We start from the raw sequence: 24,314 nt of genomic DNA on the forward strand, positions 1-24,314 counted from the left end.
TTGCAAGCCAGCACTTATAGGGAGTGTAAGTAGAAGTAGGCTAAGTTATCGTAACTCTCCTACCAGTAGAAGTAGCCTATTAGTGACTCCTGTAGTGCAGTGGTTGCCAAACCTTTTCATGTTCTACTACTACTAGTGAACTCCAGTAGACTCCAGTAGAAGTACTATGACTCTTAAGTAGTGATCAGTTTATCAGTAGACATACTAGTGACTATATTACCACACTCTTACCACTAGAAAAAGTGACTCTCCTAACAGTTGAGTTGAGGTAGGCTAGTACTATAAATGACTGACTGACTCTTACCGGAAAGAAGTAGACTATCCGAGTCCTACCAGTACTAGTGACACTCTTACCACTAGAAGTAGACTAATAGTATAGAGTACGATAAATGACTGACTGACTCTTACCAAAAAGAAGTAGACTCTCCTACCAGACGTACCAGTAGAAGTGCTAGTGACTCTGCCAGACTCTCCTACCATGAAGTAGGTTAGTGACTCTTCTGCCAGTAGACGTAGTGACTCTCAAATGTCATACCTGTAGAAAAAGGTCTATACGTGACTCTCCCAATATAAGTAGTAGTGAGTGACTGATACTAGTACAAATGCCAGTGACACTCCTACAAGTAGAAGTAGCCTACTAGTGACTCCTGTAGTGCAGTGGTTGCCAAACCTTTTTATGTCAAGGACCCCCAAATTGACACTAATTAGTTTGCAGACCCCCATTTGAAAAGATATGCCAGGGATCTCAATAAGAGAATATTTTTATGGCTCTAGCAGTGATTTTCAACCCGTTTAATTTCAAGGACCCCCAGTTTGACATGCATTAGTCTACGGACCCCCATTTAATAGTATTTCTATCTCTAGGACCCCCAATTTATATTGTAAAATCAATGTTAATTTAATTCTGAGAGTGTAAACATGTGTACATTTGTACACTCTCTGAGTTACAGACCCATAAGGGTCCATTTGGTTCCAAATTATCATTTAGCTGGGTCCCCCCTGGAACTCCCTCAAGTACCTCTGGGGGTCCCCGGACCCCACTTTGGGAACCACTGCTGTAGTGACTCTCCTACCAGTAGGCACAGGAGCATTATTAGGTTAATCAGCAAAAGGAAGGTTTGATGTCCTATCACAGCTTTCTGAATACAAGCCATTAGTACATTTAGTGTAGCCTCCGAGAGCATATATTCTCCTTTAGCTCTAATTATGGCCATTGTATTCATGGTACTGTACGTATTCTTCCCAAATAGCCCATCAGTGATGCAAATGATGGTAATATAACCATAGCTGTAATAACTGCAGCTGTATTGAAACAGTGATTTAGTCTTAATGAAGCTCAATGTGGATGTGTGTGCTCGGCCCCGAGGACTGAATTATTAAAAATGCACCGTATTCAGATTGTTGTTGCAAATGTTTCACTTGTCATTGAGTCCCCCAAAATTACTTTAATATTTTCATTTAATTTTTGTAATGAGCTGTAAGCTCACTGGTCTTTTGTCAAATTGGGGTGACAGAGACAAAGAGAGTGGTCCTTGTCAGCTAAATAAGTAAATAACCCCCATCTGAAGACTGATTTATACTACAATTTATCGCGCAATGGGGTCATTCTCAAAATAGACAATTTACAAGCTCACAATGCATCGCAATGCTAGGCGTTGTGAACTTGTAGATCTGCTATTTTTGGCACAGGACACCATACGACAGAGAGAGTATGAATTAGGCATAGGGCCTACGGTAATAAATATGTTGATGATTGATGACTAAAGCATAATTTACTACTCTCCCATCACACAATGGTGTCTCTCACTGAAAACAACCAATCGCACGGGGAGTGTAAAATAGGCTTAATGTATAAATTATACATAAGCAGGAAATGCATGCATGCACATTTTTCTACTTAAAGGTTGGGAATTCAATAAGATTAAACATGAGAGCTTGTGTATTGCTATGTGTTCTGCAGAGTTAGTGGAAATTCTGTATTCCTGAACGTTTCATTGATTGACCCAAAGTATGTGATAAACCATCTCTTGAAAAATTCAAAAGGATGCTGCTTTGTAAGACAAATCAAATATCAAGATTGTGACGATGTATGGATGATTGTTGGTGCTGGAATACATTTTGATAAATAATTATCAGTAATGCCTATATAATAGCTGGGTGGGTAAAGTCAAATAATGAAAAGGCTAGAACAATCCAGTAAGCTTGAAATTACATGACTATACTGTATCGCATCCTTTAGACAACAATTTTGACATATCACACTATCATGATTTACAGTACAAAATCCCAGGCAATATCTAATGTCAATTATGTCATATCACAATATTGATATGATATTGATATATTGCCCACAATGCCCAGGCCTAATTACAACTATAAACTACGCTACAGCAATAATTTAAGCTGTAACATGTCAGGCAATATTGAATCTGTGTTTACTGTACAGTGCATTGTAGCCATGATTAATGATGCACAGTGACTCTACTGTATGTAATGTTGGAAGACAATGGAAGGTTTTGGCTAGTGTATTCAGAGGTCATGCCAATGTTATGGTGCTTGGCTGCTTGCTGAACTTCCATTTATGACTCCTGCTGTAAAGTCTAGTATCTGACAACATTTTGTTTATTATCAGAGCACATGCCTCCAGCCAATAGAAAGGCCTCCACACGTCAGGTTCATCAACAAGGTCCCATTCACCACTGGAGAAGCATTAACCACTTTCACCCGAGCATCCTTATCTTGGGCAAATATATGGCCATATTAGGTGATCATTTGGTGAAAATAGGAGCTCTACAAGCTCACAACATGTCACAACATGAACATATAGACCCCTGGGGGAACCCAGTCAATGAAGTATATGGGTTTAAGTTGATTTCTACAGTATACCGTTATGCTTTAAATATTTTAGATATTTTCCATTCTGTTGGATCTATTTTTGCAGATAGTTTCTATTCGATACATTTCAGCATTCATTATTATTCATGATGATGAATGCATCATGACAGATGCAGTATTTATTTATTAACTACTTAACTTGGACTGGAGTCTCTATACTATTAATATAGTATATTAGTAAACTCGAAAAATAAAAATGTGTTGTGGATCAGTAAGCTATTTTTGCTATTCATCGTACGACAAACCCGCAATCTGTAAGTTTTATGTCCTACCCGGGATTCCTGGTCCACTGGGTGAGTGCCAAAACTTCTGACTTCGGATATATTGCACTTTTGAGCTTCATGCAATACGTTTTGTCAACCAGTTGTGGTCCTACCTACTACTCAGTAGTGGCTACTCAGTTGTGTTAGTTTAGTTATATTAACATACTCTACCCTATAAAATAAAAGTGACAAAGATGAACATAAAAATGGAATGAGACAAGTCGAGGAGTGAATAAAGTCACATTGGGAATGGAACAATGTTTCACATTGGTATGTAACCCAAGAGGTGTATATTTCTAACGGTATGACAACACAACTACCTATTATATTCCCTACAGTAATTACACAAACACACTTCCTTAAGAACGGAACGCACACACACGCATGCACGCGCACACACACACACACACGCACACACGCACACACACACATACACACACACACACACACACACACACACACACACACACACACACACACACACACACACACACACACACACACACACACACACAATTTGCTATGAGGGGAATTGAGGGAAACCAAATACTTATTATTTCCAAAGCTCAACAAGAGTAAATGCCCAAACTTGCAACAAGAGCAGCCAACATAGCCACACCCATGAAAAACATGTTTCACAATGTAAAATGGAAGAATTGTGTGTCATTGATAGCTTTCATCATATTATGAATGCTAGTCAAAGTACATACAAGGTGTATAGAGTATAGACACATATAGGTTGAACATCTGCCTGCATTTACAATATAAACAGTAGGCATATACACTGTCTGTACCCATTTGGCACAGACTACATCTGAACCTGTCTGTAAAAAAAATTAAAAAAAAGAATACAGTTCTCTGTAGCTTTGCCCTGTTAAGATGTACTTCAAAAGATTGTATCTAGGGAAAAGAAAGTCTGAGCTTTTGTGCCTGTGAATCCAACCTTGCTTTATCCAGAAGTCATCCAGTATTCTGACATGTAATCTTAGATAGGTTGTGTTGCATCATATTGCCTTGTGAAATATACTGTATAGTTTGCCCACTGTATGGAATTTCAATGGATACGCATGAAAAAAAACGCCTTTGAAACAAGACAATGAAATCCATGAAATATTATGCAGAGTAACCCTGGACGTATCTTCTTACTTAAGGGCTTTTAAATGCTTGCTGGACACTGCCATTATTTGCTATTCATATATAATCAATATCTCCATTAGGCCCCATTTGAAATGTGGCTACAGAGAACAGGCTTGCATTGTTTTTGTTTAGTGTGTTTAAAAGAAGTGTGTCGAAAATAACCCCATCATTAGAGATTAGGTTGACTCCACATGAGAATCATGTCATTCATTAATTCATTGTTACATTTATAGTTGCTACAAAATGCAGAGGCTTAGCTCTGTCCTTGAAATACATTCTGACCTAGAAAGATAACAGCCGATATCACACGAGTGAAATAAACTATTAGATAGAATAATAGAACTATCTTAGACACTACAGCTATTATAGTCAATGATTTAACCGTTTCGCATTATGAGCCATGCATTATGTACACAAAGACAGATGCACACCCTCTCACTGTCTCTCTCTCTCTCTCACACACACACACACACACACACACACACACACACACACACACACACACACACACACGCGCGCGCGCACAGTCGCACACAAACCAAACCCACATTGAATCTCTCATGCTTCCTTGCAGCTGCCTTATTATGTCTATTATGCGCCGTGTACAGAGCCCGCATTCTTTTTGATGTTTGAGGCTGTGAGCTGGTATGTCAATAAAATTTGACCTTTGCTACAGTTTTTTTTTCACTACCATTTTCACCACCATACTCTCCTCTCAACCCTGTCCACTGCTTCTTATGAAAATACTACCTGCATATCTCCACAGTCCAGATAAGATTAGCCTTAAAACGTTTACACCATTATATTCAGCAAAAAGAGAGGGGAAAAAAAGAAAAACAAAAGAAAAGAAGACGGCACACATGGGAAGGTGAGGGAAGTGATTCACCGCAGGATGATGTATGTATAGAGAGAGAGAAAGAGAGGAGAGCGAGAAAGAAAAAGAGAGATGAATGATTAATACAGAGAGCCCTACAGTCTCTCTGAATGTCATTATGTAAGCAACATTAATGACGCCTGAGAGGACGTGAAATGAATCTAAACTAAGACAGGGGGTAATGAACTGCGTGGGTGGGGGGGTGGCGTGCATGGGTGGGGGGTGGTTTGGGCACCACCAGCTTGGCTTTTAATGAATTTGTTGAGACAAGGAGGAAACATATTGTCAGAGTTAAACCGCAAGGCTGGCTTTCCTCTCCGCTTTGAGTCGTGTTAATGTGACAAAATGGGACCAAAACGAAAAGGAAAAAATAAGTAAAATAAATAAAAATGCACAAATAATTCCTGCTAGAAGCAAATCGAGAACAAACTCTGGGATGTCATCATACGGCTCTTAGCATATAAACCAGGTAACACGGCGATGAACAAAACAATAGAATTAGGCCTACTCAGCTTGTCTGATATCCCCCTTTTGTTTGACACACTCCAATTTACAGCACTACCCCCAACCCCCCCCTACACCTTCAAGTCGACTGCTCTGTCTAAAAACAAGCGCGCCCCAATTGCGGAGAAAAACTATTCTGGGGCCACTTTGGTTTTATTTGAACGGTAAGGTCGTTATTTTTGTGTTTCAATAACAACGCTGGCCCTGAGCTTGGAGAGAGAGAGAGGGAGAGGGAGAGGGAGAGAGAGGGAAGCGGGCATGGCCGTGGTGGTGACTGCACAGTGAAAACAGGGTTTTAGATTACATGGTGATTTAGGAATGTGCTGGGAGCCAAGAGAGGCAGGCAAGCAGGCAGTCAGGCCGTCAGGCATGCAGAGTTACCCCCTCTCATAACCACCATGGGCTTGAAAGGAACCCGACAACATCTGGACACATTACACTTGGGGCTAGGAAGTGTGTGTGTGTGTGTGTGTGTGTGTGTGTGTGTGTGTGTGTGTGTGTGTGTGTGTGTGTGTGTGTGTGTGTGTGTGTGTGTGTGTGTGTGTGTGTGTGTGTGTGTGTGTGTGTGTGTGTGTGTGTGTGTGTGTGTGTGTGTGTGTGTGTGTGTGTATACAGTACGTGTGTTCATTTAGTCAAATATGCACCCGGGGAAAGATTGCAGGTTCTAGTATTGTTATTACAGTAGGTCTATTATACCATATATTATACCATTTTCTAAGCTGTGTGTTATGGGGCCCCAACTAGTATCAAATTAAACATAAGATTGCATGGTTATGAGAGACTGTATGGCCCTGTACTACACTGTAGTTAGACCTTTAGTAGTACATTAAACAGTTATTTCAATAAAAAGATTCAATAACATTCAATCAGTAAAAAAAAAAACTATTAAGAAGCACGAACCTTGTGGCCATGAATGGATAATACTGCACTGGCAAATACTATACTTTAAAATCGTCTGTGTTCATTTAACTCTGCAAAGGTAAAATTATTCTCTCTCTTAAATGAACACACTGTGCATTTCACTGTACTCATATTTACATAGGCTATAGCTAGAATAATCCTCTTGTAGGACTTGTGAATGACACGCTCAAGATAGTATTATCAAATTCAGTGTAAGTGCCACATTCTAAAGCTATTGATTTAACCACGCACGCAGGAAAGGTAAAGCTAAAACTGGGTCTATACAAGGTAGTAAGGTAGGTAGGTACCTTTATTATTGTGTTCCATACATTACTACAGTGGATTGCAGATTCAGTAGCCCTTATATTTAACCACCTCCAGTGATTTATAAACTGTGGACTATAGTCACAGACTATAATCCCCAGACAAGCCCTGCATGGTTACCTCCCAAATTGGCTGCTAGAGAAGACTGACTTATGAGCCTGTGCCAAATATACAGTACAAGCATTTGGTAGGCAGTATTGTGTATGATGGTTCATACTCAAGTTATTCTTACACAGTATAATCCCATTTGTTTTAACCACTTAAATTGGACCTGCAGAGTTGGCTCAGTCAGTACCTTTTTACCGCTACACCAAATCTCTGTACCTGTTGCAACGAGACACGCTTGTAGATCAGGTATTTCCTTTTTTTATCTTGGTGTACAAATTTGGCTCAATTTGTACACTCTCACAGTTACATTCTGTACCCGTAAGGGTCCATTTGGTTCTATTTGTACACCCTCAGAATTTAAGGAATCACTGACTCTTCAAATGCCGTTGAGTAATTATTAAGCACAAGTCAGCCATGATATTTCTTTCCCCCAAGTGCTAAGACAACATAATTTAAATCCACTTCCAATAGTTTGTACTCGTCCTTACTTATTACATTGAATCTTTTTTCATTATCACTTTAAATTCATCAACCTGGTGTTATGTAAAGCATAATCAAAACAGTATTAATATTGTAGTATATGAATAATATATCATTATAGTATGATTACTACATGAATAAATTATTCATAGCATTACATGAGCTATAGCCTAATCCATCTCGACTGAGAGCTGTTTCAATACAACAACATTATGAGGCAAAACTTCATGACTAATTGTTCATTTTAAATTCATTAAATATATTTGAATTAAATTTGCGAGTTGTCCTGCTTGAAATAACTTTATGTCCAGGTTGGACCTGCTGGTGTAGCATTCCCAAATGACAAATGGCAATTATGTCAGTATAGCAAGCCCCTATCCATACTTAAATTGTTTACTGTACCACTCTATATACTTTGTCATGTGACAAATAAAGAAAATAGCCAATCTTCAAGCTCACAACGTGTCATGTTCATACCCAAAATAGTTACCTTACCGGTATGCTAGGTTGAACATTCTTAATCCTTCATTATCTACCGTAATCTCATATTGTTCATTCAAATCTCTAGTAAAACAGTTGGTGATTAACCACTGGCGTCCATCTTTTGGGCATATAGGCAAAGCTGATCTACAAGCTGACAAGCTATTGAGCTTTTAGGTCTGATATTGTAATGGACCATTTGTTGTAGGAATATATAGGGCTTAATTATGGCTAACTTTCCACCTCAAGTGGCTTTCGTCATTGTGACGGTTTTAAGTTCAAATGTAGAATATTAATTCTAACAAATGATAGGAATCAGGGAAGCAGAGCCCCCCCTGTTTCGACACCATGAGGACCGAGCTCAATTCCCTCTCTGCAGAAAAGACTGTTGAGTTGTTTCAATTGGATGTGAATTGCATCCCCCCCCCCCCCCCCCCCCCTCCCAGCCCTGATTTTCAGCACCAGTGACCACACACAATGGCCCGAGAAAGCTAATCCCAAGAAAGCTAACATGGCTAAGTCCAGGAATTGGAGATTCAAAACATCATTAATGCCAACCAGGTCATGGGGGGGGGGGGGGTGATTATTTTTTTACATATCTTTGACTATAGCTTTGAACAACACATTTCTGTTGCATGCTTTTTACAAGACATTGATATTCTGCATTGGTAATAATGTATTTGAAAAGTAACACAAATTTAAGTGTTAAAATGTGACCCTGCAGTGTAATTTCATTGCGAGCCAGCCAGAGTAGCTCTCACAACAGAAAAGGTTAGTTGTAGCCTGCAAATTGGCCGCCTGCCAAAGTGGCTATAGTGGAAACTAAATGACTTGCCAGCCACAGACAGAATTTACCTGCACTTGGCAGTTAGCTAATTTGGGCTAATATGCACTGAGGTTGAACATTCAAACCCGACAATGCAAATCCAACTTCAGTTCGGTTTCCTTTTCTTTTTTTCCGGAAACCAATATAGCCTCAGGAGTATGATTAAACCCTCTCTTGGCGGTTTGAACTGAGAGAAACAGAGAGTTTGTTTAAAACCAAAGTGCTTATGAAAGACTTAATTAGACATCTGGCATGCGGACTTGGCGGCCATATTTTGCGTTGATTAAAAGCAGTAAATCTGTGTTAGATTGGAATCATGTTTCCACCACGACTGCTGAGTGATTTAGTTGTAATTGGAGGAACAGAGGTCAATGGCTTATTTCCAGAGGATAGCAGCTATCTCAGAAAAAACATCTTAGGAATCTGTCCAGTACAACAAGTCTCTTATTGGTTAGCTATGACCAGTGGAACACAAGGCCAATGTACATAATGGCACCTTTGTTTTCTGATTTGTCAATTGTCGTTCATTAACATTTTTCTTCTTTTACTACTTTGTCATGTCTCTAACATTTTCATGATTTACTGTACTCTATGTACATGCCTGCAATATTTCAGCATTGTTCTGCCTGTTAATACCACAATTTAATACTTTAATACAAAATGTATGTTAACCACATTAACCCTGTTAAGAATACATTGCATTGTCAGCTTACAGAGAAGCTATTTTTGCTGTTTGTCATACGAAGAAGTACATAAAGAGCTTAAGTGGTTAAGAATAAACACTTGCAAACTTTGAGGGTTTGTAAAACTGTGTGGGAGCATGTGTCCACGCCTGTGTTTGAAAATATATTGTTAGAGAGACAATAACCAGTATTCAGAGTTTTACATACATTAAAGATTAAACTGCCATTTCTACTGCGGCTTTCTGCGCACAATAATGTCTCCCTAAAATAAAACAGGCTGGTCCTGGTCTAGCCCCGCAGGGTGCACGTCGAGCACATTAGGCTTTATGGGATGTTTCCAAGCAAATAAAAATACTCTCACATGTCCTGGTCTGAGCACTGCATAAGCTGCCCTGGAATTCAGTCAATGCTAGGAAGTGTCAGCAGTGATGAGAACATGTTGGGGGAACAAAACCACTGCATTGTGGAGGAAGAACTACTAAGATTTTGGACTTAAGTCAAAGTAACTATATACCACCAGTACAGTATTTTCTGTTTTATTAAAGAGCTGGAGAGACAGTGATAGCTCTGTTACTGAACATACACTATCTATACAGCAATAACTACTTTCAGAATATAGTGCTCCAAAGTAAGTAGTTATTAGAGCTGTCCAAAAAAGAAAAAAAGTATGATATTTGTCTCTGACATGTAGTGGAAAGTTTCACAAAGGGTAAATATTCCAGTAAAGTAACTGTACGTCTTTACCACAAGATTGTACTTGAATATATACTATACTTTCCACGACTGATTAATGCAATGCATTATGGATGCAGGATCCCATCTTAGTAGCTGTAGCACTGCTGCACATATGGATACTATTACCTCTCTATTTATGAGATTATATTGTTGCTGTCGTGTGGAAAGCTTGTATGTCCAAAACCGTTCATTTTTTATTATCATTTTTTAAATAGTGAGAATAGCCAATCTACAAGCTCGATGCGAGGAGTTGTGTGCTTGTAGATCTGCTATTTTCACTAATGCAGTGCGACAGTCATTTATGATGAAGTATGGCGTTAATTTACAAAAAACGAAACAAAAAAAGCATACATTTTTTAATCATAGATACAAGGTTTTTGTCTGACAGCAACAATATGGTAGTAGTTGCCTTAGATACGCTGAGTGCAGGACAGCTCTTGCATTGTGCTGTTAACACCCCACCTCCACACGGTGATATACTGTCATATATTTCTGCGCTCACTGAAATCTAAACATGGAAACACTGGCCTTTTTTCCCCCTCTTTCCAGAATGGGGTTCCCGGCAACATCTCACTGCTCTGTGGTCTGGAATGAGGAAATGACATTTCTGCAATATGCAGTCTTTACCAGAAGAGGGCAGGTTATTTTACCTTCCACACGCACGCACACAAGCACGCATGCAGAGGAGCAAACACCTACAATACATATTGACATGTGCCATGTATGCATGTAGACGTAGTGCACACACATACCTGTATATTTCCAGATGTCCCTCCCAAACAAAGACCAATACCATTTGATTAGAAGACAACAGGAAACAGGAAAACACCAAATCAAATTTCTGTTTTATTAAAGACAAAAAGAGATATAAAGCAGCTGTAATGAGAACTACGTATAAACAACACGATCCAGCTAAAACAATTGTGTGGGATGGGATTTAAATGTTAGTTGACGTGAATGTCAAGGATGTATTTGGCCATGAACCCCCATCAGATTTTTTTTCATCTTTTTTTTGTGCCAGGGACCACATTTGTATGGGAAAAAGGTGGACCCCACTTTCAGAACCACCAAGGGGAACCAGATACAAACAAAGTTGTGCAGCTAAAACAATTGTGTTGGATTTGAATGTGATCTGACATGTAAAGTGAGATAGTTTTTGAAGGGGAAATGGAGCCTATTTCTGTTCCATTTGAAAGTCAAACGGGACGTTTTGAGCAGGACTGTTGTGCTACCCCGTGCATGCATCTCCCTGGGTGTAGCACACTGGATGACGCTGCTGCATATATAGTTTCTCAGTCAAACAAAGCAGCCTGAGAATCAGTGTGTGAAGGACTTAATCTGTCTAGGAGCTGCCAGGAGGATGCACATGTGACATGTCTGCACGCACACACACACACACATATACACACACACATATACACACACACATATACACAAACACACACACACACACACACACACACACACACACACACACACACACACACACACACACATTGCAAATTAACATCAGCCAAATTGTATTGTTTGGCTGCAGTCAGTACGGTTAGCAACGCCATTGTCCATTATGGCAAGTTGCCAACTATTATTTGGAGATATAATACATAATAAGTCCAGTTGGCTCGTAGAATATACAGTATAACCACTACATTTAGTATGTAGCCATGAACTGTGGACAAAATACTAGTCTCTAGACTCACTAATGCAAACTACTCATAAATGTTCTCAACAAAAGAAAAGAATATTCGATATTATTAGATATTAGATTTTATTTTAGATCTGGCAAGAAGAAAAACAATCTCATAACATTTAGATTATTTTCTACTTTTTACATCACTTGAAAACACGGTAGCAAGGTAATGTGTTAGCCAAACAAGCCCCCGTGCCATGCTGTGTGATGGCCACGCCGTCGCACGAGTTGCATATATCGATAATGTAGGAATCAATTACAATATCTATTCCTTGACAAGGAAATTAAATTAATCTGTTGAAACTTCCGCATTTAGAAATGTTGATATGAAATACATTTCTAAATCGTCTGTTTTAAATGGGAAAAGAATCAAGATTGACCAACTGCATGGCCTAGTTCTCACCTAAAATGTTATCAGTTACCATTTTCTGATAGCACAGACACCAGGGTGTTGAAACTCCCTGGGTCATATATTTGCATGTGCTGCAAGTCTGCAGACGTCCACAAAAGAGAGTTGTTCATCTTGACCAACATTCCCCTGGAATTATTCTGTAACTGTGGTGGTTGGATGCCATTTATAGTTTGGCTTTGGGATTCAAGTTTGTCACCTATTTTGGCTCCAGCTGAGGCTCTAGTGCAATTATATGGGATACAGTACTACAAAAAAGAAAAACATCCTGCCAAACCCAGAGCCAAGCTTTCAATATTTTATTTAGTCTCCAATTCTATTCCACATCAGTATTTTGGAACATAATGAACTATAGTAGACTGCCTTGGTTCATAACACCACATGATGTTCTTATTGTCACACTACTGTACATCATTTTAGACTTTGAAACACCAAACACTATCAAGACACTCTGATTAAGTGGTATAATTTACAAAAAAAAGATAAAACATTACAACATTCATTTTTCGACTAATGTGGAAAAATGCGCCTGCAGCCATTCAAATCGAGCATGTGTCTGACATAAATTATTCATGGCATGTTATTAAGTGAAACTGAATAATATTTACAGCATTTGTGAATAAATGATTGAAGACATGACACTTTGTAGCTAGTCTTTGGCAGTGGGGTTTTTCAGATGTTCCAGTTTGGCAGTGTATGCCTCCTCTTGAAATCTCAGCCTCGCACTGAACTCGGCCTGGGAATGGCGCATGCACATGTGTGTGCACACGCACACGCACACACGCACACACACACACACACACACACACACACACGCATGCACGCACGCATGCACGCACGCACGCATACACAGATCAGATAATGGCAGAGAGCCATGTCCGAGTTGAAGAAGTGTCGGCTTGTATTGTATTGTGATGATCACAGCAAAACATTGCAGTAAAACCCTCAGTGTTAACTTAACTCCAACATTGTACAGATGGAATTTGCTCACTCTCAGAGTCAAATTAACATAGCTCATGAAAACCAGCTCCACAAGAGAAAAAAACCTTACGTTTGACCATAAATTCCCCTTTCCATCATTTCAATCTGTTTACATCCAAATAAATCTATTTTAACATATTGTGAAATCCGGTATAGCCATTAAGTTGAAAATGTTTTACTGAAAACACTCAAAACAGGAAGCACCCCCCCCCCCCCCCCCCCCCCGAGCCATGATTTCGTTATTCCTATTCCTTTTACTGCAACTATCCGTTTTGAGAATCGCTAATTATAACCATATACTTCCCAATATAGGGGCCTTCAAAATATTCTAAATTGTGTACTGCCATGCGTGTTTATGGCCTCGCAGCACAGTTCCATTTATTTTCTCTGGGTCACTGTATACTTCTAAATTAAATGGTTCCAATCCACTTATGGCATTCACCCTCAGCTACACTGGCCAATTTTCTGAATGTCGACCTTATAAGGCATGATGAGAGCCACATGCCCAGCGAGACTCCTGGGAAACCTCTGCAAGTCAAATATCTTCCTCCTTCTAGCATTGAAGGGGAAGGGGGGGCTGTTTCTAAATTGTCTTCCCTATATACTTTGAACTATAACACAATTTGTTTTTAATGAATAATGTGTTACAAATATAAAATGTATGGTTGTGATTATCCTCAGAAGGGAAGAGAGAGAGAGAGAGAGAGAGAGAGAGAGAGAGAGAGAAAGCTGAAAGTGAACAGGCAAAAGATGGATGTTATTAAATATCGTTTACCAGCAAGATGCAATTTGGAACAGCACAGGCAATCTGTGTCAAACTAAAAACAACTCCACTACAAAAAATAATAATCCTGCAGCCTGGGAGACTTAAAAGCACGTAAACATGCATGCTCTCACAGTCATGTACCATACTGTACATGCATTGGAACATTAAAGGCATTTTATCACACAGTAAAAGAGAAGTGGGACAGCCAGTTGAAAATGGAGCCCGACTGATACATGGGTTCGCCAATATATGATTTAGGCCATTATTTGACCTTTTTGACAACATTATTATTATTACGTTATTAGTTACTAACTTACTAGACCGGTGGGCGCCTACATGGAAATGCATGCCCTGCACAGTTATGCAACACCCGTTGTACCCGTTACCAGGCCAATCTATGACAGCAGTTCTCCATCAATATTTTGGGTGAGATCCGCTGATCTGACCAACTTTATTCTCGTTTTGCCTCTGGTTTTGACTCATGGACACATGCACAGACGGACAGACAGACAGAGATTTCGCATATTGGATAAAAGTATAAAATAATATATATATTTTTTTATTATATTGGTGCTTGAGCTGTCCTTTTGCACTACAGGCTGTACAGTATAATATTTAAATAAACTATTGAGGTCACCCGATCCTACTATACAGCAACAAAAACAGATTGCATTGCATCATTTGCAGAATGCACTTTCTTCAGAGTGCATTGTGACAAAATAAGCTCATTAAAAGTGTATATGCGCTGTTCGTGCATAATGCATTATATTGCATTCATTACAATGAACAATGCATGTATGACTGTGAAGTGATCAGTAACAAACAAATGAATGCCAACCCCATGAGGTTGTTTACTTGGCTATTTCTTATTTTTTCCCTATGGCATATTAATCCGTATTCTATTGATAAGGCATTGAAATTACTAATTAGTAATTACCATGTCATCATTATCATCATAATGATAGTGCGTATCGTTTGGCCGTAATCGGCTTCCGAAGTTAGTTGATAGGGGCCTATTTTACAAAAAATGCCACAAATAATGAACCAAAGGTCCAATCCACCCCAAATTTGAATCACATGTCGCTGGTGGTTTAAACAACACAGAGCCAAAAGCTCTGTGAAAATGATTTTTTTTGGGGGGGGGGGGGATAAATCCCACAGGGGTCACTTACATGTGATATTGTAATTGGCTAGCAAAATGAGTGGGAGGGGCCTATATTAGCGATTGTGGCAACCACACTTTGCAATTGTTCAAGAATTGCATCTTTCTAGTTAGTATTAGCAATTGTTCTTCTACTACTACTGTACTACTGCCACGACTACTCTCTCTCCCCCCCCCCCCCCCAGCTAATGCCACTGTATTCTGTCTCTCATCCTCCTTCAACAACTCCTACTTGTGACTGTGATGCCTCATCATGCTTCATAAGTGATATTGCATATTGTGTTAGCTATCTCTCCATGTTCTTTCAGCATGTCATGTGACATATGCAAGAGCTAAATGAGTGGGAGTAAATGACCCTGTCAGGAACAGGGGGCAGATAGAAATAGCAGTTGTTGGCCTGCTGGGAGACGGCTGATAATCGGTCCCAGTGAACGTGTGTGAGTGAGACTGTGAGTGTGTGTGCATGTGCGAGCGCACGCGCGCATGTGTGTGTGTGTGTGTGTGTGTGTGTGTGTGTGTGTGTGTGTGTGTGTTTGTATTACTATACTTGTGAGGGCCAATGTCTCCAGAAGTAGGCCTATAGTAGAATTTGATAAATAGACATTGAGAGGACCATTGTCCTGGTCCTCAGACTCCTCACAAGAGAAATGTTTGTTTTATGGTTAAAAAAAGATGTGGGGAATTAGGCTTACTTACAATTAGGAAAAAACATTTAGAGGTTAGGTTTAGGGGTTAGGATTTGAGTTATGACTGAGTTATACCCACTGGAAAACACACAATTATATTTCAAATGAGTGTGTGCGTGTGCAGAAGAATTAGTTGCGCACCGAAACTAGCCAATCTACAAAGCTCTACAAAATGTGAACTAGTTTCGGCGCGCGACACCAAACACAACAAAGTATAGATCAGGCTTAACCACTTGAACCCTAGCGTTCGTCCCTATTCTGGGAATGACATGTCATAATAGGGAAAAAACATTCAGCGGAAATAGCAGGTCTAAGCTCACAACACATCACAACAATGAGACAGGTTGTGAGCTTGTACATCTGCTATTTTTGGTGAAGACATGTGGTGGTGTACAGGGAAAAAGGGAACGGACCTAGTATAGAGCTCTGGGGGAACCCAGTCAACTAAGTATATAGGGATAAAGTTGTTAAGAACCAGTGTATGTGCATGTGTTTGAACTTTTTTGAGCAGTGGATGGATGGTTTCACATTACGAGACAGTTATTCACTTATTAAGAGAAACATAACACTCACTCTGCAGCTGTTCAGGACTTTATCAGTCCTTTCTTATTCTCTCTGTCTCTCTCTCTCTCTCTCTCCCTGTCTGTTTTGTCTTCGGCATTTCCCACCAATGTATTTATAATAAATCTACCCCTTTCTCTCTCTCTTTTCCCTCTACAGTATCTCTGCTAATAACAATCTCTCTCTATTTGGTTTATCTCCCCTTTATTTCGGTCTCTCCTTGCTATTAGATTTCCCTGCGGGCTTATTAAAAGCACAATAAATACCAGTCATGCTTTGAAAACAACATGATCCCTTATAAGAGCCAATCCTAACCAACTCCACAAGAGATACCAAATGCGGACTACTTGTGAGGACAAGTAGTGAAAAACAGAGCTATAGGGTTACTTACTATTAAGATTGTTGTGTGCCTGTGGAGCGGATCTGTCATGCACTGACAGGAGGCTGCCTATACTGGCAGCTATGGCACTTTACAGAATAATATCACCCTTCATGCTTGGCGTAATGATTGTATAATTACATGCAATTGAGTTTTTCGTTTTTATTGAGTGTTGTGTACGGCTTAATGGTATCATGAAGAGTCTTCAGGCCTCTATCCCCACAGATCCCACCTCAGAAACACTTTACTATACCCAAAGCTCTTAAAGTCAAATGGAATCAAATGGGTAGCCCCACTACTACCACCAGCCTCAAAACAGAAAAGAAAAGATAACTTGAAATGTGTTTCCGTGCTCTAGAGCAGTTTGTATTCTCTAGAGCAGTGTAATGTTTTTGGCTTCAGTATCTGCTTTCCCTGATTTCTGAAGCCAAGTGCCCTATTTGAACCATTTTCAACATTTTTCAACATAATTTATAGCACATTATTCCATCTACCAAATCTCTTTGGTAGTGTGTGTGTGTGTGTGTGTGTGTGTGTGTGTGTGTGTGTGTGTGTGTGTGTGTGTGTGTGTGTGTGTGTGTGTGTGTGTGTGTGTGTGTGTGTGTGTGTGTGTGTGTGTGTGAATATTAATGCCAACTTATATTTTCCAAACCAACCTGACTTTAAAACTGCAATCTGGAACTGATTTAATTTAATACATGTAATTTTAACCAATCTCTATGATATAGTAAAGTATAACTAGCACATCTGCTGTGGCTGGAGGTGTTCACCATAATCTCTTCCATTGAGAAATGGTGTCGGGTAGGACACCTACTGGTTGACAAGTAGTACTGCTTGAAGCTCATAATTGCAATATCTCCTGTATTTGCCCAGTGGTGGAAAAACTACTCACATTATTTAAGAAACAGTATCAATACTGCAATGTAGAAATACTCCAGTACAAGTATATCAATTACTTTATATAAGTATAAAAGTACAAAAGTATTGGTATAAAAATTTACTTAAAGTACTCATTCGCAAGTTTTCAAATGTATAAAAAGGTTTTGAAAATAGCACATAAAAGTACTGAAAATTGGAAATACTTGGAAACTTTACAGTACAGTACTTGAATAAATGTTAGCCTACTTAGTTACTTTCTACCACTGCCAGTGGATATTGCCCAAAGTGGTACAAATGTGGTCTCTCTCTTGGGGGACCAGGGTTTGAATCCCATGGTGGGACATAAGGAGTCTTTTATGGTAGAGGAGTACCTGTAGGCGTCCCAACATGTCTTTGGTCACCTCTGCCAGCACCTCCTTCACCTCCTGGGTGGAATATGCAGCAGCACTCTCCCCCTGCTTGTCCTCCACATCACTTCCAGGGGGTTGGTACACATTCTGCTGTGTCTCTCTTGTCTCTTCCTGGTTCGCCTGTATGGGGGCAAAACCTCACCGGTGAATATCTGTTTTGAAATCGGGTCCAATGTTTATACTGTTACTGTATGTGTGGTCTTCTCTTCTGTATGAAACTGCAAGTTGAAGGGAAACACTCGTTCATCCAATTCATAATTTAATTTTGAAAAACATATTTTGAGAAAGCACCAATCAATATAATATAATTATGTGATGGGTGCTTTCTCAAAATATTGTTTTTAATGCTATGGGTTGCCCCAGTGGAATCGGAGCCCATTAACCCTCAGTGTGAGGGCTATGCTGTACACAGGATGCCATCCACATTAGAGCAATAAAAGTCAAAAATGTATTACCGTAAATGATGGATTTAGCCAGCTCAGTCTCTAGGTGGCAGTGCAGTGAGTGCACCAGACAATAAGCTGACTGGATGCCTTTTGCATTGCATGCATAGACTGTAAAAAATATGGACAAAGCGTTCCCCGGGTCTAACATGGACGTAAAATGAAGCCTGTAATTCCTTGCACTGTAAGTCGCCATATTTCTAGATCCGTTTTGGCTCAGCTGGCCATTGGCTGGCTCCGTTTTGGCCCAGCTGGCCATTGGCTGGCCCAGACAACGAGGCGGGACTTCCCCCCTTACTCTTCGTTGGTTTTTATTTTGACTGAACGGGGGGGGTGGCTCCCGTTCATAGACTGTAACGGTAGCCACGCCCCTCAGAACATACGCGACTTTATGGTAATTTGTTTAATAAATGGGACCATAATTTTCCAAAAAGAATAATATGACATGAGAAATGAGACTTTAAACTAGTGACTGGAAGCATTCACTATTCAGTATTCATGACCATGTTTATTACGGTAATACAGTCTAGGTGAAGTTGGGCCCAAATACATGGGCCTCTATGGAGCTATGGGTTTTTTTGGGCCCAATGACAGCGCCACAACAGGCCATTGTATGAACTTTCAGGAAGTCCCGATTTCCTTAGTGGCTTCACAAAATATCTGTCTGACTCTTAGGGCTGTATTTTGCGTGTCTTAAGTACCAGGTCTTATTCCCTAACTTGAGTAAACTAAAGACCTGGAGGCGTGATCAATGCACTTTGGCCACTCAGAATAGCCAAGTGGCATTGATCACGCCTCCAGGTCTTTAGTTTACTCAAGTTAGGTAATAAGACCTGGTACTTAAGACACGCAAAATACAGCCCATAGTCTTAGAGTATATATACAATAGAGAAGACACCCAAGTTCTCCTCCCGTCCACTTGCATTGAGTTGCTCAGAAGCGCATGAGGCGAATCCTCCTCCTTCCGGTTTAGGAACAGTGTGCATTCTGGATGGATTGTCCTCAAACACATGAACGCGCGACGACCGGCGGAGTGGACGGAGCCTAGTGCGCGTTCATGTGTTTGAGGACCAAACCTTACCAAACTGCAATACCTTCTTCGGCCACTATGTCCATTGCGCTTCAGGATTTCCTCTGGGTGTCTTCTCTATTGTATAATAACTCTATGGTCTGACTGCCCCCCTGATTGCATGTTGTAATGCAGAGTAATAGAAGCTGAAGTCTGTGATGCTGACAACATATTGTTCCAAAGGCAGACAGTGCCCACCAGTGGCCAGATGAGAAATGGCAAGTTTAAACTTTTGACATGTATTGTATTTTGAGCCAGCATTTAAATGCATTTTCCAGTATGTTATGGAATTTAGATTTTCATTTTCAAAAGTATCTATATCTCAACAATTTTCCCATTAATTTGCCCATTAATTCAAAATGGATTCAAAACCAAAATATGCTTCCAGACCATAATCCATTCATTCATGCAACTTTGTATTTACGTATCCATTCATTCGAACATCCATTCACTCTATTATCTTACTATCCATGCATTCAGATGAACAAATCCGATATAAGTCGTGATTATATCATTAATATCGAACCCTTCCACCAATATATTCAGTAATAATCCATATCATATTAGATGTGTTCTATCCATTGAAATATCAATTTATTTCATCCATCCATCCATCCATCCGTCCATCACCTGTTCATATTCTTGGATAGGAGGCGGTGCCAGATGGTGGAAATAGAGGTCAGCTGACATGCCTTCCTCCAATGGAGCGCCAGCATCCTCACTACTAATCACGTCAATAGTCCTCTGGAACACAGGACAACATACACCGTTTCTCAATGTCTGGTTTGGGTGCCCAGTGTTCATTTAACTCTGAGAGTGTACTCGCAGAGTTACAGACCCGTACATTTCCATTTGGACCCAATGTTGAGAGTTTAGCTTAGCTGACTCACCTCCATACCAATCAGTATTTCCTCTCTGGGTTTAGTGAAGAGAAACTCATACAGCCTGTAGTTCTGAAAAAGACTAAAGTGTGGTGTTTGTGTGATATGTACTCGACAAATATGCCATTCTCAAACTACACACATGCTAGGCTATAGTGTTTCCCACATTACACATAATTTACTTTGGTGCTAACTCGGAAATCTAATATAGCTATATAAGAATGCTTATTACAGAATAAAACCATTTTTGGATATATCATTACCTGTTTTTGAGGTAGTCTGTGAGTGCAATGGCTTGTTCTTCGTCCAGTAGTGGATTGATATCACCATCTGAGGCAGCATACCGTCGTGCTGCTTCCAACGCCTTGGCAAACCCATCCCAGTTATCAAGAAAAGAAGTGTGCTTCTCTGGAATGATAATTCAGCACACATTTCTATAGGAGGCATACTTTGACTTTGCCCTTTATAGTTACTTTAATCACTTAAAAAATGAAACAAATATTTTCTGTTTTACCTGACTGACTCTATTTTGGTATCTGTCTGCTCTGCCACATTGCCTGCCTGTGTTCCTGATCTCTGTGGGCTGTCTCTCTCTGTCCCACAATCTGTCACAACCGATGTGCCAAACCTGCCTGCATGGCTTCCCTGTCTGTCTGTGTCAGCCTGCTGTTTCACTTACTTACCTCTCATGTTGTCCAGCATCATTTGCAGCACAGCCATAGTGAAGGACAGCTGTGTAGAGCTGAAGTTGGCTTCTTTGGCCCACCAGAATCCAGAAACATAGTAGTCCAGCAGAGCAGCTTCTTTCATACAGGTCCGCTGGTTCCTATAGTTGAAGATGGCCTCAAATTGCCTGATAGTGGACACACACAAGATCAGAATTATTCAATGTGGAAGTTGTTTTCTCATGTTACTTGCTGAGGAAGATCTTATAGGCCTATAGGTTGAAATATTAGGCCTATTTGGGATTGTACAAGTCCAAGTCCAATAACACTTATCATAGGTAGCTGTAGCTAACTAGCTATGAGCCCTTTGTATTATAATATTGGGCTATCGCATAAGATTATTTATGTTGAATATGGGTACAGTAAAGAGTAAACTGGAGACAAGCAACTGACAACTGAACATCCTCCACCGTCATCTCCAACATTTGGTTGATTTGTGTGGGGGGTACATTCCATTGGAGAAATAAGAGTCTGTGACTGTCGTCTTCCTGACAAATGACAAAATCATCTAGAATTCATAAACTGATCGACACAAAGCATACACATTTTAAATTATTGCATCAGAGTATTAATCTAGATATTTTAAAGGCCTTTGTAAAAAGTTTTATCACCTACTTTTCGCTGTTCTTTCTTTTCGTGTTTTTTCGCTCTTGCGGACATGTTGACGCATATTACGCTCCTTGCGTTACCTTGGCAACATCATCACGGAAGTAGCTGGACTCAGTTCATGCTGCCCGGCTGGACTTCTTTCCGAACAAACAAAACAAAACACATACCGGCAAACATGTTGGCATATGATAGCGTAGGCAGCATATGTGTACATTCAAAGATAAGTGTCTTACAATTAGATGTCCCGTCGGTAACGTAAAGGGCCCCAGCCAGAGGATTATTTTATTTTATTTTCGTCTCTGCATGTAAATTGCCCAGCGGTTGCCTAACAATAAATTAACCAATCACAGCGCAGATGTCCCTTGGGCTATGGGGTCTTTTCCATCTAATGCTGATAATCTTAAAAGACTTTCATAATTATTATATAGCCTATTAAAGCAAAAAATAAAATATATTGGAGTTGGAATGCGTATGTCCAACGTGAACGCATGTTTCATTAATTAATAGACTATTTGTTCTGGGATGCTAGCAAGCATGAGTGTCAGTGAGTGACTGCTGACTGAGTGGTGGGTGTCAGCAGCATGCTGACCTCACAGTGACCACATTGTTTAGCCGGGCCGGTTCAGAGTTTATGGGCGTGCCCATTTGCCCAAACTTTTTTCTTCTCGAATCCCCATGCCCAAGCACTAAAGCAGTGCATCATTAAAACAGATCAGAATGAGCGCAAGCCTATAATGTCTTTGACTTTGACACCGGCAGCTGAATTTCGAGGGGTTTTACGCACTGTAGGCTAGTTCGTATCAATTATGAATCTCGTGCAGTTTTTTTGTGCGGTGGTGACGCGGTGTCTCTTTATTCTGGTGTCATTACTAGGGGTATTTGGAGTGGTATGGGTGACGAAAAACAGTCTTTACTGGCTTCTGACCGTCCTCTTCTTACCCCAGGTGGCTGAGATGTTCCTTACACTGAAGAGAAGAAAGGGGAAGGATTACAAATGGTAGGCTGTGTTTAAAATTAAATACACGTTTCATTTACAATTACATGACCCATCCCATTATTGTACTTATTCTACTCCTGGATTCCTGGTCATATTGGCTACTCCACTACAAAGTGAAAGTCAGTGTAAAAAAAACAACAACATTCTTAAAATTGTCTTGTATTCAAAAGTATTTTCTTTTTAATATATCAACACATATATCAACACATTGTTTGACAATGCATTTACCTCATAACTCTCTGAAACACCATCCAAGAATGCACTGATTTAGGCTATAAGCACTCAACACAATAAAGCTTAAATAAAGACTCTGAAACAAACTATGAAATATGCTAAATAGCCTATAGCTAAATAAACATCTGGCATTCAGATGAAACAAGTGAGCAGTTTCTAAAGAACAGAATAATAAACTCAAACAGATTAGATGAAATCCATCTTTAACTTGCAGAAGCTGATTTTGGGGGGAAATTAAAGTGAATGAAAGTGAAATGATTATACAAGTATTGTCTTAAATCAATTATTATGGGGAAAGGCTGTGTTAATTAATAATATGTGAAGAGTCAATGGGTTTTAGGCCTATGATTTCAATAATTTGATTGACTAAAATACATGCTTTAAATGATCTTAAAGCTGCTTATTTTTCTCTTTGTAAATGAAATAACCCTAATCAATTTCAATGAAGGGCAGGACAAACGAAAATAATGTTCAAATTATTCAAATCAAATCAATGAGTAACCAAATAGTTTGTGGTTTCATTGAGCATTTGATTAAATTATTTCCCACTGTAACAGTCAATTTTTGTCTCTATTCACTATCCCTCAGTCATTTACATGGTATTCATTTAATATAAATTGTCTTTAGAACTTTGAACTTGAATTACAATACCCTTTAATTACGATGACAATAAACAATTAAGATTAGTAATTTCGCTTACACAGTGAGAGAAAGGCAAAAAGAGGAATCCCGCACACTGTCTCCACTTACAGCCAAAATAGGTTTATTACAACGTTTCCCTAAAGGGCGAGGTCGCGTGCACGCATCCACCTGGGTGACAGCAGACTGCTGGGCGAGTGCCAGTGCTTTGGCATGGTAGGTCAGATCAACATATGGAATGAATTATGTACTGGCCATATATGGAGCGTATCTTGAGTGTACAGGGTTTGATGAGGTCAGATCAACATATGGAATGTCAGAACAGGTCAGCTCCATATATGGAGATCTAAGGGTGGCAGCGGGGGCAGTGTCTTCAGTGTACAGGGTATAGGTCTGGCCATATATGGAGCGTGTCTTGAGTGTACAGGATTTGATGAGGTCAGATTAACATATGGAATGTCAGAACATATATGGAGATCTAAGGATGGCAGCGGGGGCAGTGTCTTGAGTGTACAGGGTTTGATGAGGTCAGATTAACATATGGAATGTTAGAACATATATGGAGATCTAAGGGTGGCAGCGGGG

The 24,314-nt window shown here is 39.8% G+C and overlaps 2 protein-coding genes across 2 annotated transcripts in view; one reads left to right on the plus strand and one right to left on the minus strand.

Annotated features, from left to right (window-relative positions):
- Positions 1–12,731: 12,731 nt before the first annotated feature.
- Positions 12,732–22,504, minus strand: cabcoco1 (ciliary associated calcium binding coiled-coil 1; the record flags this gene model as incomplete). The annotated part of the gene is made up of 8 exons (XM_080790073.1): positions 12,732–13,044; positions 18,094–18,252; positions 20,275–20,388; positions 20,535–20,607; positions 20,789–20,933; positions 21,209–21,378; positions 21,940–21,996; positions 22,449–22,504. The coding sequence occupies 8 exons, from the start codon at positions 22,502–22,504 to the stop codon at positions 12,958–12,960; spliced, it is 861 nt and encodes a 286-aa protein (XP_080646199.1). The 3' UTR covers positions 12,732–12,957.
- Positions 22,505–22,589: 85 nt separating this feature from the next.
- The window catches only part of LOC308332929 (transmembrane protein 26-like), a 5,993-nt gene continuing 4,268 nt past the window's right edge, over positions 22,590–24,314 (plus strand). The window contains exon 1 of the mRNA XM_080789073.1: positions 22,590–22,856. Within this exon, the coding sequence (XP_080645199.1) occupies positions 22,666–22,856 (191 nt within the window). The 5' untranslated portion in view covers positions 22,590–22,665. The remainder of the gene's footprint in view (positions 22,857–24,314) is intronic.

Source organism: Protomyctophum bolini (assembly GCF_963924005.1).
Source record: "Protomyctophum bolini genome assembly, chromosome: 18".
Lineage (NCBI taxonomy): Eukaryota > Metazoa > Chordata > Actinopteri > Myctophiformes > Myctophidae > Protomyctophum > Protomyctophum bolini.